Consider the following 18,632-nt stretch of genomic DNA (forward strand, 5'->3'; position numbering starts at 1 on the left):
CTGCTCACTTCAGCAATATATTTGTGTATCAGAATAGAAGATATAAATAACAATGTAATATTAGGCTGCTCCTTTTTTTATTGGAGGCAAACCCACACAAATTTATTAGTGAGAAGAGAAATTACAATCGAAAAAAAAGAACATAGAAGATAAAGAAAAGCGCACAATATTAACAATTTACATCCCCAATGAGGTTCCATAACTTAGAAACAAGAGGAAGTTGTCTGAGAGAGCAGAGGATGGACCAATCATTGAACAACTTCAAGCTTGTTGGGAACACGTGATTTTCTGATTGTATCCGATTATAGAAAATTCAGGAGTTTCTTTGTTTCCAGAAGGAACATAATATGCTGCCACTAATACTTGGAAAACCAGGTTAATGACCTTCAGATTATTTTGTTTCTTCCAATCTACTCACAAGGCTCTAAGTGTGTGGGCATAATACCGTATGTTGAGAGAATTTAATACTTTTGCCCAAAGAGCTTAAAAGGACAATCTGATGAATAAACTAGGAAACTAAGATCAGTGGGTTAATGACAAGGATGAAACTGAATACTTTGTTCCTGCATCAAGCTATTAAATGACACTTTGTCTAAAAGGATCAAGCTCATTGTTTCCAATTTGTCCTAGAAGAAAGAAAGAAATAGGCAAAGCTTAGAAGCCAAGCAAAAAAAAAAGAAAAAACTCTTCTGATTTGCTTGTAAAAGGGAGGTCAAAAGGAGACAGATGGGATTTTGTTGAATTCTGTGCTAAGCATGGCTTAATATTGCAAATACACCTTCGAAACACAATGAAGCTTCACTTGAAGCCCACAACTAAACAAAAGACAACCAATTTGGCTTATTTGGGCCAAAATATCTCAAATTTGACAAAATATATAAAAAATTAACTTCATTACATTTTCAGTGCAAGAAATTTTGTAAATGAAATAAAATTCGAAATAGATATGGCATAACGCAAAATATTTTAAGATATTAACTAGAGAAATATATAAGAACCAACTTTATCCAAAGTGCTTATCTATAGAACCATGTTAGCAAGAATTTGTGATTCCTCCTACAAAAGGGCCAATAGCATGGTATGCAGACTGAGACATACACCCACCCTGCTAGGAAAAAGCTGAGAATTTACTTGTAACCAATGGACTATTCCAATATATTAGACGATGTCCACTAAGATATAATACAACTAATCTGCAACTACTATCCTCTCCAGCTCTTAACTACCAAGAAATGATGGGACTTTCTCTCCTTTTTGTTCATTTATCAACTATTCTTCTTGCTGTCAAAGGCCTTGATGGTTTGATCCAAAGCATAAGATGCTGCATCCAGAGGAAGTTGAATAAATCAAGCATAGATACAAGACCTCTTTGATTTGACTGCTTCAAAACAATTCTGATTACAATTTGGCAGCACCTCATACCACTCCCTTGTCCAATGCCTACTTGGACAATAATGTTTATGAAGGAGAATATGTTTTTGTGGCACAAAAATGTCAATTTTTGTTTTTTAGAAATCAACTGTCCTAAGCAATTTTATATATAGTCTTTATGTTTTTCTGATGATCATCACGTGATGCAGTTTTTATATGTGCCTTTGTGAAAATAAGCATTGTAGCTGGCATTTTACTTTTTTGGATAAAAAATGCATTCAGAACAATGGTGGTCATTTCATTCACCTAGCAAACTGGAAATTGCCAACATAATATACCCCAGCCAAGATTTTAGTAATGTTTAAGGAGATTGTAGGTGGTAAGTCGGCCATCACAAGACTGCCCAACACAAACTAAGCAAGCACCTAGTCAGGCACCAAGTGAGGCAAATATGACAGAAATAACAAAGAGAAAGATAAAAAGATAGTCATAATCCCCAAACTGAAACACAACACATTAACAAAGATGCCAGTAAGAAGTACCAACTCACTGACATCGTGCACAAATTCAGAAATCAATTTCATCCTTTATGCTCAAGCATGTTATAGAACACTAAGATGACAATTACGTGATGCCGCCTAGGGCCACCACCTTGGCATCCGCCTAGGCCATCTATTGAAGCACTGGTCTACTAATATAAGGAACACTATTGTAGACAAAATTCAAAAGTTCAATCCTGTTTTTGGATTCAATTCAGGCTTGTTGAGTTTCAATGTCTCAGTCCAACTTCAGTTACTAAGATAATTTCAAGGAAAACCAGAAGCTAATACAAGCTAATACATACATACATGCATACATACATCTAGGCTTTTACTATATTTTGCAGTATATTGTTAGACCATTATCTTTTTTTCCCTTCTTATCATTGAGGTTGCCTATCATCACAGAGAATTTTTCATAGCTTTTTAATGGTTGGCAGAGAGGTGTCTGCTCTCTATTTCTGTGTTGCAAAGACCTGACTTCATCTGGCATTCTCCTAGAGGATCCCACCTCTATAGACTCAGCAGCAAGGTTCGTCGTCTCGGTACCGGACCCCATACCGGTGCCACACAAGCACTGTGTTGGTACGGTACAGTTTTTTTGGTATACCGAGTGTTGGTACGCCATCCGTATTGAGTACCGGTATCGAACCGATACGGTATGCTTCGTACCGGGTATCAGTACCTTACAATCTGTACCACTTGGTTCGGGCCAGTACGACATACCTTGCTCAACAACATCCATATTTGCCTCAAAAGCCAAGAAAAATGTTATTCCTTATTCTTGGCAAAGTGTGATATATTAAAGTGACTTCTCTTTCCGAACTCCTTGGGACTTGTTCCAAACTATATAGTTTAGCATGTTCGGATGTCTCCATTGTCTCCAACATTCAAAGTTGCAAACCTAGGGCCAATAGGCCTGGTTCAATCTTTTTCCCTCGTAGGAACTCTTTGACACCATTAAAGGAACCCTTACCCATGTCATCTTTTGAAACAACAATGGCATCACAGATCTTGGTACTGATCTTGCCACAACACTCATGCCCAAGGGCCATGTGAACTCATGGCAGAAAAGCTAAAGAGAAGAGATTTTGTTATGGTTCAATGTATTATTCAATTGTTTGATAAAAAACCTATTATCAAGTACATATAATGTGGTTGTACTACCAATATGAGACTGATAATGAAGATTAGTATCACAACAAACACCAACTACCAAGACAACAATTGAATGCAGCTCGTTCAACTACAGATAAGATTCCAGTACAGAACTCACAAAACAGATCTTTCTAGGGACCAAGGCGGTCTCAATCTACTCCTTGTAGGCTATATTTTTCTTCTTCATCAAAATATCTTTCAAAAGCCCCAAAAATCTCTAACATTTTGAAAAGGTTAACTCTGTGAAATTCCAGATATCTTAAAGCCATCAGATCATAGGACATACCTGAACATAATTGATGCTTATCATTTGACACAAGAAATGAATCCAGAAAACAAAAGCAGTCATCTCTTATTGAGATCAATTCTTCTACACTGGCTATCATTGCTAATGGAAATTTATTCTAGTTCTCAAACCAAGGATTGAAGTTTCATCCAAAAAGAAATCCAATTTATTTTAGGCAGAATCAAAACTGAAATTGAAAAGTTCGAGATTAAGATTACGATATAAAGAAGCTGCTATGGGGTGAAAAGGAAAAAAAAATTGAAATAGCTGGTGTGGCAAACGAATATATGAAAAAGACTTTATTGATAGAATTTGTCTGCAAGTGAGAGATTTCATTTAGTTGCAAATGCTTAAGACTAAAAGTTTCACATGATATGATGGTTATGAGGGAGCTGATACATGACATATTGATGAAATGCATGGAAAAAATAAAAAGAATGTAATACTGCTTGATGAATTTCTGATGTTCTGGATCTTTAGCTTTCTAATCAGTGCATCTTTAAAACACAACACGGATAGCTTTACACTAAGACTTCTTTAGTTTCATAAAGCAACCCAAATTAAAGACTAATAAATAATCTAAACAAAAGGTCCTTAAATTCTGAAACTATATTAATATGTAAACCTAACATATACATGATCAAAATGGAGGGATAAAGTACAAAGAATAGACAAATAAATATACATTCTGAAGAACAAATTACAAAGAATGGCTTACTCTGTCATGTCATTAACACAATTACAATATGTAAGATGGATCCAATTAATGAGAGATTGAAGGTAGCTTAGGTAGTTTCACCAATGACAAAACTAAACAACTCGATGCACTAGATCATGCCAAAGAAATTATACCGCATAGCACCAGCTTGAACGCTAGTAGAAATTGATGAATAACCCAATCTAATTCCAAATTGCTCGTCATACTAAAAAACTGATCATTGTGTTTGATCGCCACCTCCCCAAACCGTTTTAATTTTGTTCATATGGGAAGCATAGACTTCTTGTATTCAACTTGTGATTTCATATTAGCTGACTTCTAGCTCTACAGTCTGAAATGATCCAGAGGAGGAAGCTGTTGTCCTCAAAAGCCAATGGCAGCCTAAACCTCCACGGCCTTTTGCAGATTAGGCATGACATGCAAAGAATTATGCAGATCGATCCTCTTCATCTCACTCCTCCATCAAGTCTATCTTTTTCAAACCAAAACTCTTCTCAAACCACTTCATATGAACTTGCAACCCTGCATCTCTTAAAGCATTCAAGGCTGACTCGTAGAGTCTCTCGTCCAACCCCGTCCCCTCAGATTTCATGTCCTGCAGCAGCTTGACTAACTCATCAAACCTACTACCCTTCGAAAAAACACCGACCATTATCCCAGCCAAAACCCTATCAACCTTTCCTCGATTCATCTTAAACTCTTCATAAAACCTAATGCACTCATCCAATTTTCTAGCCTTGTTATATGCACTAATAATGCTTGTATAGCTAATCTTATCTGGTTCTACTCTCCTTCGTTTCATTTCCTTCCAAACTTTTTCCACCTGCCTTAGGTTCAAGCGTCTTCCATGCATGTCTATGAGAGAATTATAAACATAAACATTAGGCTCACATCCCTTCTCTTTCATCTTGGCCAAAAGCCTCATAGCATCCCTCACCCTCCCAACCTTCCCATACATCGATATCATATTCGAGTAGGCAACCACACATTTGTCGAACCCCTTCTCCATCATCTCCAGAAACACCATCTCTGCCTTCTGGAAGAGCCCCAAACGGCCATAGACATTAATGATGGAAGCATAGGTCACTTGCCCTGGCTCACATCCATTAAAGATGCATTGGTCGTATGCCCAGACCGAAGCCTTAAGTCCTCTTTTCTTAGCAAAGCCATTAACAACTGCACATAAAATGCAATCTGGTACCTTGAGTCCCATCTCCATCATCGCCTCCACAATCCTAATTGTCTTCTCTACCAGCTCCACTTCCACATACATCATCACAAGCTTCATAAAGACAGATGAGTCTCTCACCATTCCCTTCTCTCGGGCTTTTTGAAGGAGGTCTTCTGCCATCTCCACCTCTCTAGTCCCTGCAAAGGAACAAATAAGTGAAGAATAGATGGAAGGATTGGGCTGTATTTCCTTCTTTTCCATCTCTTTGAAGTATTTAAAAGCTTCAAAAGCTCTCCCTGCTCTACCCAACGAATCCAACAAGATCGAATAAATCTCAACAGAAATAGCCAACGAGTTCCAACTTTTCGATTCAAACTCGAGAAACAGGGCAAGCACAGTCTCAGTGTCCCCCATCTTCCGGTATGCATCCATGATCCAGCGATAGCAGCCAGAGTTTAGAGGAAGACCAGCCATCCTCACCTGATCGTACACTGCAACCGTACAATTGTGCATATGAAGCTTGTTGTAACCATGCATTGCGGAGCAAAAAGTTGAGATGGCAGTCGTCCCCTTCCTGGTTGCGAGAATTCGAAGCAAAGACTCGGCAAGCTTGAACCTTCTCGCTTTAACGCAACCACTGACCAATCTAGTACACATGGATCGATCAGGAAACAAATTGAAGACACCAAAATCTTCTACTAGAGCTGAGATGGAGCCCCATTGCTTATGTTTGAGCAGAATCCTGATCAAAAGATTGAAAGTCCTGCGGTCTGGATGAAACTTTGGTTGTTCTCTGGCTTTTTGATAGTATTCGAAGGCGAGAGCTTCTGTTTGAGGAACCCTGCACAAACCGCAGATGAATTCGTTAGTGAGGTCAAGGTCTGAGATGGGAGACGGTTGTCGGGCTGGAGAATTGGAGGGGACTTGGATAACTGGGACACCATTCGCCGCCTCTTCAAGAAGATGGGAAGGAGAATTGGAGAAGTTGACATTGAGGATTCTATGTCTTTTGGAGGAGAAGGTGATGGATGAACCATGAGAAGTTGAGATGGAAAGAGAAGTTCTGGGGAGGGATTTGCGAGAAGGGATGGAAGCCAGGGAGAAGTCGGAGCTCCATATGGCCATCGAACTTACCCGAAGCACCGGGGAAAAGATGGAGAACATGTCGTTTTTATATACGCACACCCCTTATCCTCTTCATACCAAACCAGCGAGTTATAAGAGGACGCGTGGAAGAAATGATAACCGCTGTAATTATCTGAGATTTACGACCGTTTGGGCTCGTGCAAATGTGGACTACCGCTCGCTAGATAGAAAAATATGGCATTTTTTGCATGAATAATTTTTTAAAAACCGAATTTTGCATGAATATTCTTTTAAAATTGATATTTGTATGTATGCCCTTATAAAACTCTGTTATTGTACAAATGTCCGTAATATAACGGTTGTTCTAACGATATTAAAAAAAATCATATTTATATTAATTAAAAATAAAATAAAATTTTAAAATTAAGCTATTGTCCTTAATTTCTTCTTCTGCTATCGGGATCGCGATCTATTTGTATGTCTACCTATTAAGGATATTTTAGTCATTTTAATTTGAAAACGTTAATTTTTTAACGTCGTTAGATAATATGGGTACATATGTAAAAACAAAAATAAAAAAAAAGGATAAAATGGCAAAACAAGTGTTTTACGAAGGTATACATGCAAATATCAATTTTGGAAAGGGTATTCATGCAAAATTCGATATTTAGGAAGGTATTCATACAAAAAAATCCAAAAATATATATATATAAAAATATCAGCCTTAAGGCCTACTTTAACACTGTACAGAAAATTATAAACGTAATATATAAATTGTACAGTAAATTATAAACGTAATATATAAATTAAAATTTGGTTGAACTGAAATATTAACAGGTGTATTCCGCGCAAAACCATGAAAAGGGAGTCAATTTTTCAAGAGAGTTGATTTTGTTAATTGATATCCATCAAATATTAATTAAAAATTATTCAATTACTCACCACATATCGCAAACGAGTATTTAAGAAATCTCTCTAAATTATAAAATAAAAATACTATATTTCAGGTATCTCAAACAAGTGAAAACCCTAATATTTTTGATAATTATCTAAAAAGGATCTAATAAGGAAGAGAACAACAGTGTACGTAGGAGTTCCATTTTGAAAAGGAGGCAAGACCTAAACTAACAGGAGGCTGAAAGCGAGAGTTCTATTATAAGAACTTGCAATAGTATTGAAGGTAACCTGAAAGAAGAATTATTAGAAACAACACATCAAAACGTACTCCACACTAATGGGGCAAACTTCTTGATCAATCAGATAATTACGCCTATTTTGTATGTCTAATGCATACTGTTTACCTCAAAAAAAAAAAAAAGACTTTCAGCTGGTTTCCAGTCCTTGAGCACATAAATAATCAAGAATGAGACATGTCAAAACAAGTTCTAAAATCAATCCTTTCACTAATCATGTGCCAATGGGTCTAACAACAAAATAACAGTCAATACAGGTTCTGTGAACAAGGCACCACCAACGAGCATCAATAACCATGATGCTAATTTCTTTCGCAAGAACCTTGGGGGAAAAACAAGGGGAGACTTCATCTATAGATCTGAACCAGATTGCACAATATAAAAAATGTATCCTGGCAACAAAATCACCAATTAACATCATCTTGACCCATTTTGGTGGAGGCAAGTATAAGCCAACACGAATGAATTAAAATTCCTGTCTGGAAGCAAGCTAAATAAAAGAAAATTTTCTAAGTTGCATTTGACCACCATATCAGGAAACATCACACGATAATGAACCATAAACCAGTCAATTGGAATCAGAACTTAATGACTGCTGGAGTAACAGTGCAAGCTGGCACTATATTTTTAACTGATATACAGTCCATACCCAAAAAATAAAAAAAAAACAAAGATGCATGGAATTGTATCTCGAGGTAGCAATGGTGCTACTAGAAATGCTTACAACTCAAAAAGCATTCACCTCATAGTAAACTTTTAACAATACCAGGCCAATCCCAGAAAATTTAACCCTGTAAAGTGCTACTCAGCAGAATGCTCTTTTCCATTTACAGTCACCATCAATGCAAGCCACCAATACTTGAACACAAGGTCTCATAACAACAAGCTCTCCCCTTGATACACACAAAATCCAATACCTCAGCAAATTAACCTTTTTCCTCCAAACCACTTCAAATTTCTACAGGCACAAATAGAGAAAGTGGCTAAATGCAAAAACTCAGACAGCACAGAAGTCCAGAAACAGACCCAGCTTCTGTACGAGGATCTCACGGGCACCATATAGAGGCTTTCCCTCACCGATCCAATTCTTCTCCAAGACTGAAGCTTTTGCATTTGCCTGCATATCAGCCTGGAAAGTGGAAATTATTTGATAAACCGATGTTCTAAGGACATCAGCCATGGTATAAGCTTTAGCATGCAGCGCAGCACCTCTCTTTTTACTTGTAATTGCAGTCACTCCATCTTTTCTGCCTGTGTTGACTGTAGCCCACCTGATGCTTGCAGGACCCATCAGGTGTGCAGGCTGTGGGTTGGTCTTCTTCCCTAGACAAGCCTCAACAGCTAGCAGGCAAGACAACAAAGTCGAGACCACAGCACTGTTGCAACCTGTGAGCTGAGAAACCCCATATCTATCCTCCCAGTGGGATCGTGCAGTCAATGTTGCTAGTGTCCTTGCACACCACGTGCACAGCTGTTGCAGAACCGAAGAGAATTAGCCTCACAAACAGACATAAGAATAAGCATAGGAAACTTCCAAATAACAGAAATAAGAGGCAGCTAATCCTTGTGGATCCTAACCCAAAAAAGGCATTATCTTATTGCAAATACACAAGTTTCCTAAGTTAATTAAGCAAATCAATTATATTGCAATTGTTACTTAAAAACTGTATTTACATCAAAAATTCAACTCCTGGAGGATAACTGAACCCAAAAAGAGGTCAAACAATTCTGACAAATGGTTAGCTGGGGCGTAAAAAGTTACGAAAAGATTCAGTTAGACTTTAAACTGCTCACTTCAGTAATATATTTGTGTATCAGAATAGAAGATATAAATAACAATGTAATATCAGGCTGCTCCTTTTTTTATTGGAGGCAAACCTGTAGGAACATCTATAAAGAGGATCATGAACCAATAATGAAAGGAAGCATACCTGGATCCATAAGCAATCTGATGAATGATCAAGTCCTTCTTAGTATCTCCCTCTTGGCCCTACGTTAATGACACACCCCGATGGCTGGTTCTATATCGATCAATAGGCAGAGGGTGAGACCCATAAGCCTTATCCTTCCATCAAGGATTAAGGGAGTTTCCACTTCTCTAGGAGTCAGTTACGGGATTCATTCTGTAACTGACCACGTTGTGGTCATGTGGGTCAAAACCCAACATTCTCCCACTTGGCCCATATGACCATACTTTAGTTAGAATGATATAAACATTAGGCGCGCATCATTCTAATCCACAGTCAGTTGGGTCATCATAATACCATAATTAAACAACTTACTAATGCGAGTCAAGGCGGTTCCACATCAACATAATGACATAGTTCCTTCCAAGTACTACAACACTAGCAAATTATTTAACCACAGTCCATAAATGAGAAGAACATTATGTCTTTGTCAGAGACAATTCCTGTAATCATACATTCAAAACCATACATGTACATATATTTGAAGAACAGGAAAATCAGAAACATAATCAATTATATCTAAGTGTCAAAGAAATAAACATAATACAATCCTCAACTAATATCATGGATTACAACTAAGACCCATTCTTTCAACATGCTCTTTAAAAGTCTTCGGTTGTAAACCTTTCGTCAAAGGATCTGCAATCATGAGCTCTGTCCTCATATTTTCTATAGACACATTTTGTTTCTGAACTTCCTCCTTGACAACAAAATATTTAAGCTCAATGTGCTTGGCACCATTAGAATATTTGTCGTTTTTGGAGAAATGGACGGCTGCAGTATTGTCACAAAAGATTCTCAGCGGCCTGGCAATAGAGTCGACAATCCCAAGTCCCGAGATGAAGTTACGCAGCCACAAACTATGAACCGTGGCCTCAAAGCATGCCACAAATTCTGCTTCCATGGTGGACGAAGCAGTGCTTGTCTGTTTGGCACTTTTCCATGAGATTGCTCCTCCAGATAATAGGAACAAATAGCCAAACGTTGACTTTCTACTATCCACACATCCAGCAAAGTCTGAATCCGAATAGCCAATCACCTCAAGGCTATCTGACTTTCTATATGTAAGCATGTAATTCTTTGTTCCTTGCAAGTATCTCATCACCTTCTTTGCAGCTTTCCAGTGATCCATCCCTGGATTACTTTGGTATCTGCCTAGCATTCCAACTGCAAAACTGATGTCCGGTCTGGTACAGGTCTGAGCGTACATCAAGCTACCAACTGCAGAAGCATAAGGTATATTTTCCATCTGCTTACGTTCCAATTCATTCTGTGGGCATTGCATGAGACTAAATTTATCCCCTTTCTGAATTGGAACAACACTGGCTGAACAATTCTCCATACCAAATCTCTCTAGAACTCTGTCTATATATGCCTTTTGAGACAACCCTAACAATCCACGTGATCGATCACGAAATATTTCAATGCCTATCACGTAGGTTGCCTCATTCATATCTTTCATTTCAAAGTTCTTTGAGAGAAAAACCTTAGTTTCATACAATAAGCCAAGATCACTACTGGCAAGCAATATGTCATCAACATATAGGACCAAAAAGATAAACTTGCTCCCACTGACCTTCAGGTATATACACCGATCAACAGTGTTTTCCTTAAAAACGAAGGAAATGATGGTATCATTGAACTTGCGATACCATTGTCGGGAAGCTTGTTTAAGACCATATATTGACTTCTTTAATTTGCAAACCATGTGTTCTTTTCCCTTTAATGGAAAACCTTCGGGCTGGTCCATATAGACTTCTTCATCTAAACTCCCATTCAGAAAAGCAGTTTTTACATCCATTTGGTGCAACTCTAAATCATAATGTGCAACCAAAGCCATAATGATTCTAAATGAGTCCTTTTTAGATACAGGAGAAAAGGTCTCTTTATAATCAATGCCTCCTTTCTGAGTGAAACCTTTGGCCACCAGTCTGGCTTTATGTCGTTCAACATTACCCTTTGAGTCGAGCTTGGTCTTAAAGACCCACTTACACCCAACTGTTTTACAACCTTCGGGCAAATCAACAACATCCCAGACTTCATTCTGATCCATTGATTTCAACTCATCTTTCATGGCATCAATCCATTTAGTAGAATCAACACTTTCTATGGCTTGTTTAAAAGAAACCGGATCTTTTCTTGTCCCTATATCAAAATCAAATTCTTGTAGATAAACCATATAATCATTTGAAATGGCAGATCTCCTTTCTCTTTGAGATCTCCTTAATGTCATCCCTTGTGGTTCTTCTACAACTTGTTCAGTGGTGATAACTTCGTTATGGAGTGTTTGATCATTAATTTGTTGTTCATTGTTATTAAACTGTGTGACAATTGTAGGAACAACAATTTTCTTAGAAGTCATGGGTAAAGGGACTTGCACCCTAACTTCTTGAATTTTCACATTTTGTGGTTTATCACTCCCACTGGTTTCACCATTCTCAATGAATTTGACATTACCGGTCTCTATAATTCTCGTACTATGGTTAGGACAGTAAATCCTATACCCTTTGGATTTTTCGGGATAACCTATAAAGTATCCACTAATCGTTCTAAAATCCAATTTCTTTTCATGTGGATTATAAATTCTGGCCTCCGCTGGACAACCCCAAACATGCAGGTGTCTTAAACTCGGTTTCCTTCCTGTCCATAACTCAAAAGGAGTTTTTGGAACTGCCTTACTAGGAATCCGGTTTAATATGTATACAGCGGTCTTAAGGGCTTCCATCCACAACGATATGGGTAACGGAAAATTACTTAACATACTCCTAACCATATCCATAAGTGTACGATTACGCCTTTCAGCTACTCCATTCTGCTGTGGCGTTCCCGGCATAGTGTATTGAGCACGTATGCCATGCTTTTCTAAGAGTTTAGCAAATGGGCCAGGGTGTTGTCCTGTTTCATCATACCTACCATAATATTCACCACCTCTATCAGACCTGACAATTTTCACCTTTCTATCTAATTGTCTTTCAACCTCAGTAATGTATACCTCTAGGACATCCACTGCCTGAGATTTTTCATGCAACAAATAGACATAACCATAACGTGAAAAATCATCAATAAAGGTAATAAAATACTTCTCTCCACCAAATGATGGGGAGTCAAAAGGCCCACAAATGTCTGTATGGATAATTTCAAGAAGTTCTTCACTTCTTGTGGCAACTTTCTTTGTGTGATGGCTTATATAAAGTGAATCTTGATAATCATTTTGCTTAACCACAAGGTCGAAGGTTCAAGCCCTTCCTCTAGCGCCATCTGATGCGGGATTTGCACCCCGTCACCAGCACAGCCCGCACACCAGCCGAGCAGGGAAAGTGACCGCGTCCTCACCGAGGTATTGTCCGCTTTGGGGATCGGGGATCGTGACCGCTCCCGGGGGTCCGTGCTCTGACGGCGCCCCGGGTGGAACCACCCATTCCACCCCTCACGGGTTTGCCCTTCAAAAGGCGCCTCGGTGAGAAGAGGTTATTGAGCCCCCCATTTAAGGCACGGACCTTTCCGCTAATTAGCCGATGTGGGACTAAATTCGGGGAACCCCCCGTAACACAGCCCCCCCAGCGGGAAGGTCCTGTGCCCGGGTCGGCTCCTTGCTGGATAGGCGGAGGGCCAGGCCCTCCTTCTAGCGCCATCTGATGCGGGGTTTTCACCCCGGCACCAGCCCACACACCGGCCGAGCAGGGAAAGCGACTGCGTCCCTCCCGAGGTATTGTCCGCTCTGGGCAGGCCCCGTGGGCGCGGAGCTCGCACGGGGTGCGCACCCACCTGCAGGCGCGGAGCTCGTACAGGGGGCTTGGGCGACCCTCACGGTTTTGTCCTATAAAAAGCGCCTCGTGAGGAAAGGTTTTAGGCCTCCTCATTATAAGGCACAAACCTTTCCGCTGATTAGCCGATGTGGGACTAAACTGGGAACCCCATCCCACAACACAGCCCCCCCAGTGGGAAGGTTTGTGCGTGGGCGGGGCCCTTCCTCTAGCGCCATCTGATGTGGGGTCGGAACCCCGACACCAGCCCACACACCGGCCGAGCAGAAAGAGACTGCGTCCCCCACGAGGTATTGTCCGCTTTGGGCCCCGCTGGCGCGAAGCTCGCACGGGGTGCACACCCACCCGCAGGCGCGAAGCTCGTACGGGCAGGCTTAGGCGTCCCTCACGGTTTTGTCCCACAAAAGGGCCCTCGTAAGGAAAAGGCTTCGCCCTCCTCATTATAAGGCACAGAACCTTTCCGCTCTAGCCGATGTGGGACTAAACTGGAAACCCCATCCCACAACACAGCCCCCTCAGTGGGAAGGACTTTGGGTTTTGACCCACATGACCACAACGTGGTCAGTTACAGAATGAATCCCGTAACTGACTCCTAGAGAAGTGGAAACTCCCTTAATCCTTGATGGAAGGATAAGGCTTATGGGTCTCACCCTCTGCCTATTGATCGATATAGAACCAGCCATCGGGGTGTGTCATTAACGTAGGACCAAGAGGGAGATACTAAGAAGGACTTGATCATTCATCAGATTGCTTATGGATCCAGGTATGCTTCCTTTCATTATTGGTTCATGATCCTCTTTATAGATGTTCCTACATGTGGTATCAGAGCCTGGTTCATCCTAGAACCAGATCACAGTGAAAGGGTAGATCACAGGGACAAGGCAATGATCGTTTTGGCCAGCATAGAGGCGATCTGATCATCGCCATGTTGACTGGCCGTCACTGGGATGTCGGGATACTGTGCCGAGAGTCGACCATTGCGTTGTCCCTGGATGGCTTTGGCACCATAGAGGCGATCTCATCACCTTCTGGCCCTTTGATAAAGGAGGGGGCAGCCAACACTGGTGCTTTGACCCTGCTGACGCCGGATCTGGCCGGCATATGTCGCCGTGAGCCATAAGAGGATCCGGCGTAGACGCCGGCCATGGTCTCCCTCCCACTCCTAAAAAAAAAAAAAAAAAGGGACGGGTCGGAAGATAAAACTCACCGGATGATCGCCGTCGGTCGGCGTATTCCTGCGGGTGACGCCATCGGGCGGCGTTTCGTCCGGCGTCGGGCCCATCCCGGTGGCGCCGTCGGGCGGCACTTCGTCCGGCGGCATGATCGCCGCCCGCCTCTCCTAAGGGCCGACGGGCTGGGTTCGGCGGAACCCTAGCCCGCCGGCGTTGCCCCTGCTGGCGTGCGACCGCCGGTGGGCTCGCCTCCGGGCGGCGAGTCCACCGGAGGGAGGCGGCGCGCTCACCGCCCCGGAGATCGGAGGCTGGCGGGCTGGGTTCGGCGGAACCCTAGCCCGCCGCTAAAAGAGGAGGAAGACGGGTCGGGACCCGACCCGTCTTCAGTTCTTTAAAAAAAAAATATATATATATTATTAATTTATATTCATAACGGGTCCGGGTTTTGGGTTTCGACCCGAACCCGTAATTGGTAACCCGTCTGCATCTAAAAAAAAAGGGCATAACGGGCATAACGGGCATAACGGGTTCGGTATTTTGGGTTTCGATCCGAAACCCGAATTCGTTTGGCCAGTAAAAGAGGAATTTTCAGTTAAGCCCCTATGGAACATTTTATTTATGCATACAGCCCTTCCAGGATGTTAAAAGGAATGAAAATGTTTCTGTTAAGTCCCTGTGAAACATTCTATTTATACTGAAGTCTTAGAGGGCTGTTAAAAGATAAAAATGTTTCTATTAAGTCCCTGTTAAATATTTTATTTATACTGAAATCCTTAGAGGGCTGTTAAAAGATGAAATTGTTTCTGTTAAGACCCTGTAAAATATTTTATTTATGCAGACATCCTTCCAGGGCTATAAGAAACAAAATATGTTAATGTAGTCCCTGTAGAATATATTATTTATGCAGAGGTCCTTGTAGGGTAATGTGATAAAATTTTCTGTCTTTTATTCTACATTTTTTGTATACTTGATAGCATGATATGACACATGTATTAATTGTGTAGATTAGAAAAATATTAAATATATGTTTTATTTTAATTTGTCATATTATGAATTGTCAATTATGTGCAATGTCATTATTTTAATTTGATGTCTATATTATGAAATAGTTTGGTAGTTGCCAAAGTAACCCAACTAGAATGTTTAATAGACATCAAGTCATCAAATACTCTAATCCCAGGTATTAAGATAATGACTTTGCAAATTATGACTTACAGTTTTTCAATCATGAGATATTATGGATTGACCCAAAGGTGCACCACTTTCAAATGATTGATTTGCTGAGTTAGGATAATTAATGAGTATCCTTGATTTAATAGGTATTGGATGCTCAAAGGCAACAGACCTATTTGAATTTTGGACCTATATCATTAATTATTCCTAGGTGAATTGGGAATCACCATAATAGTAATTTAGTGTTTCATAATTACAACCCAAAGGTGTATTATGGTAATACTGTTTATGTTATTCATCATTATTGCTAACTCAAAGTGTTAATGTTGTAAGCATTTTCTTATTGTTAATTTTCTTATTGCAGTATCTATTCCTGTTTCGCTTCATTCGCAAGCTTCATCTGTTACGATCTTTAATGGATCTAATTTCTCAGAGTGGAATGAACAAGTCCAGTTTCACCTAGGTGTTCTGGATCTTGATTTAGCACTCCGATCTGAGAAACCGGCTGACATTACTGATTTGAGCAGCTCGGAAGAAAGGTCTTTTTATAAGACTTGGAAAAGATCGAACAGATTGAGCATTATGTTTATGCGGATGAGTATAGCGAACAATATCAAGTCAACGCTTCCTGAATGTGACAGTGCTCAAGCATTATTGAAAACTGTGGAAGAACGTTTCCGATCTGCTGATAAGTCTCTAGCTGGGACATTAATGGCTAAACTTACCACCATGAAATTTGATGGTACTTGTGGGATGCATGAGCATATCCTTGAAATGACAAATATAGCTGCTAAGCTGAAGGCTCTTGGGATGGATGTGAATGAATCCTTTTTAGTTCAATTTATTTTGAACTCCTTGCCTCCTCAATTTGGATCATTTCAAATTCACTATAACACTATTAAGGATAAGTGGAATGTGAATGAATTGACCAGTATGCTTGTTCAAGAGGAGACAAGACTTAAGCAACAAGGATATCATTCTGTCAATCTTGTAAGTCATGGAGCCAAGAAGAAATGGAAGAAGCCAAGAAAGGGCATGAAGAGTGGACCATCCAAGGGTAAAGAGCCTCATCATGATACCGAGGTTCATAAGAAGAAACAAAACAAAGATAGATGCCATTTTTGCAAGAAATTGGGACACTGTCAGAAGGACTGCCATAAACGCAAGGCATGGTTTGAAAAGAAAGGTAAGCCTTTGGCTTATGTATGTTTTGAATCAAACCTTACTGAAGTTCCTTCTAATACTTGGTGGTTTGACTCAGGTTCTAATGTTCATGTTTCAAATACGATGCAGGGATTCCTTACAACCCAGATGCAAGATCCAAATGAGAGTTTTATCGTTTTGGGGAATGGGGTTAGAGTTCCTGTAACAGCAGTTGGAACCTATCGTTTGCTTTTAAATACTGGTTGTCATTTAGATTTGCTTCAGACTCTTTATGTTCCTTCTATTTCTAGAAATTTAATTTCTGTTTCTAAACTTGATGTTGAAGGTGATGAGATCGCCTCTATGGTGCCAAAGCCATCCAGGGACAACGCAATGGTCGACTCTCGGCACAGTATCCCGGCATCCCAGTGACGGCCGGTCAACATGGCGATGATCAGATCGCCTCTATGCTGGCCAAAACGATCATTGCCTTGTCCCTGTGATCTACCCTTTCACTGTGATCTGGTTCTAGGATGAACCAGGCTCTGATACCACATGTAGGAACATCTATAAAGAGGATCATGAACCAATAATGAAAGGAAGCATACCTGGATCCATAAGCAATCTGATGAATGATCAAGTCCTTCTTAGTATCTCCCTCTTGGCCCTACGTTAATGACACACCCCGATGGCTGGTTCTATATCGATCAATAGGCAGAGGGTGAGACCCATAAGCCTTATCCTTCCATCAAGGATTAAGGGAGTTTCCACTTCTCTAGGAGTCAGTTACGGGATTCATTCTGTAACTGACCACGTTGTGGTCATGTGGGTCAAAACCCAACAAAACCCACACAAATTTATTAGTGAGAAGAGAAATTACAATCGAAAAAATAGAGCATAGAAGATAAGGAAAAGCACACAATATTAACAATTTACATCCCCAATGAGGTTCCATAACTTAGAAACAAGAGGAAGTTGTCTGAGAGAGCAGAGGATGGACCAATCATTGAACAACTTAAAGCTTGTTGGGAACACCTGATTTTCTGATTGTATCCGATTATAGAAAATTCAGGAGTTTCTTTGTTTCCAGAAGGAACATAATATGCTGCCACTAATACTTGGAAAACCAGGTTAATGACCTTCAGATTATTTTGTTTCTTCCAATCTACTCACAAGGCTCTAAGTGTGTGGGCATAATACCGTATGTTGAGAGAATTTAATACTTCTGCCCAAATAGCTTAAAAGGACAATCTGATGAATAAACTAGCAAATTAAGATCAGAGGGTTAATGACAAGGATGAAACTGAATACTTTGTTCCTGCATCAAGCTATTAAATGACACTTTGTCTAAAAGGATCAAGCTTATTGTTTCAAATTTGTCCTAGAAGAAAGAAAGAAATAGGCAAAGCTTAGAAGCCAAGCCAAAAAAAAAAAGAAAAAACTCTTCTGATTTGCATGTAAAAGGGAGGTAAAAAGGAGACAAAGATGGGATTTTGTTGAATTCTGTGCTAAGCATGGCTTCATATTGCAAACACACCTTTTAAACACAATGAAGCTTCACTCGAAGCCCACTACTAAACAAAAGACAACCAATCTGGCTTATTTGGGCCCAAATCTCTCAAATGACAAAATATATAAAAAATTAACTTCATTACATTTAAAGTGCATGAAATTTTGTAAATGAAATAAAATTTGAAATAGATAGAAGTTACAAAGGGAATATGACATGATGCAAAATATTTTAAGATATTAACTAGAGAATTATATAAGAACCAACTTTATCCAAAGTGCTTATCTATAGAACCATGTTAGCAAGAATTTGTGATTGGCTCTACAAAAGGGCCAATAGCATGGTAGACTGAGACTTACACCCTGCTAGGAAAAAGCTGAG

The 18,632-nt window shown here is 40.0% G+C and overlaps 3 protein-coding genes across 4 annotated transcripts in view; 1 reads left to right on the plus strand and 2 right to left on the minus strand.

The window, feature by feature from the left end:
* Positions 1-3,945: 3,945 nt before the first annotated feature.
* LOC103698560 (pentatricopeptide repeat-containing protein At5g13770, chloroplastic) lies at positions 3,946-6,382 on the minus strand. Its single transcript, XM_008780594.3, has one exon. The coding sequence runs from the start codon at positions 6,366-6,368 to the stop codon at positions 4,524-4,526; it is 1,845 nt and encodes a 614-aa protein (XP_008778816.2). The 5' UTR covers positions 6,369-6,382; the 3' UTR covers positions 3,946-4,523.
* A 1,693-nt stretch (positions 6,383-8,075) lies between these two features.
* The window catches only part of LOC103698227, a 29,571-nt gene continuing 19,014 nt past the window's right edge, over positions 8,076-18,632 (minus strand). For both annotated transcript variants that reach the window (XM_039122175.1, XM_039122174.1), the window contains one exon: positions 8,076-8,993. In XM_039122175.1, coding sequence (XP_038978103.1) covers positions 8,520-8,993 — 474 coding nt within the window. In that variant the 3' untranslated portion in view covers positions 8,076-8,519. The remainder of the gene's footprint in view (positions 8,994-18,632) is intronic.
* On the plus strand, positions 15,450-17,088 carry LOC120108546. The gene is made up of 2 exons (XM_039122176.1): positions 15,450-16,784; positions 16,892-17,088. The coding sequence occupies exons 1-2, from the start codon at positions 16,181-16,183 to the stop codon at positions 16,924-16,926; spliced, it is 639 nt and encodes a 212-aa protein (XP_038978104.1). The 5' UTR covers positions 15,450-16,180; the 3' UTR covers positions 16,927-17,088.

This window comes from Phoenix dactylifera, unplaced genomic scaffold, assembly GCF_009389715.1.
Source record: "Phoenix dactylifera cultivar Barhee BC4 unplaced genomic scaffold, palm_55x_up_171113_PBpolish2nd_filt_p 001388F, whole genome shotgun sequence".
In the NCBI taxonomy this organism is placed as follows: domain Eukaryota; kingdom Viridiplantae; phylum Streptophyta; class Magnoliopsida; order Arecales; family Arecaceae; genus Phoenix; species Phoenix dactylifera.

Excerpts from the sequence above, each read along its gene's own strand:
- LOC103698560 (XM_008780594.3), bottom strand. The coding sequence starts at position 6,368 with ATGGCCATATGGAGCTCCGACTTCTCCCTGGCTTCCATCCCTTCTCGC.
- LOC120108546 (XM_039122176.1), top strand. The coding sequence starts at position 16,181 with ATGTTTATGCGGATGAGTATAGCGAACAATATCAAGTCAACGCTTCCT. Across the intron at positions 16,785-16,891 it reads GGCATGGTTTGAAAAGAAAG|GGATTCCTTACAACCCAGAT; the intron begins GTAAGCCTTTGG and ends AATACGATGCAG.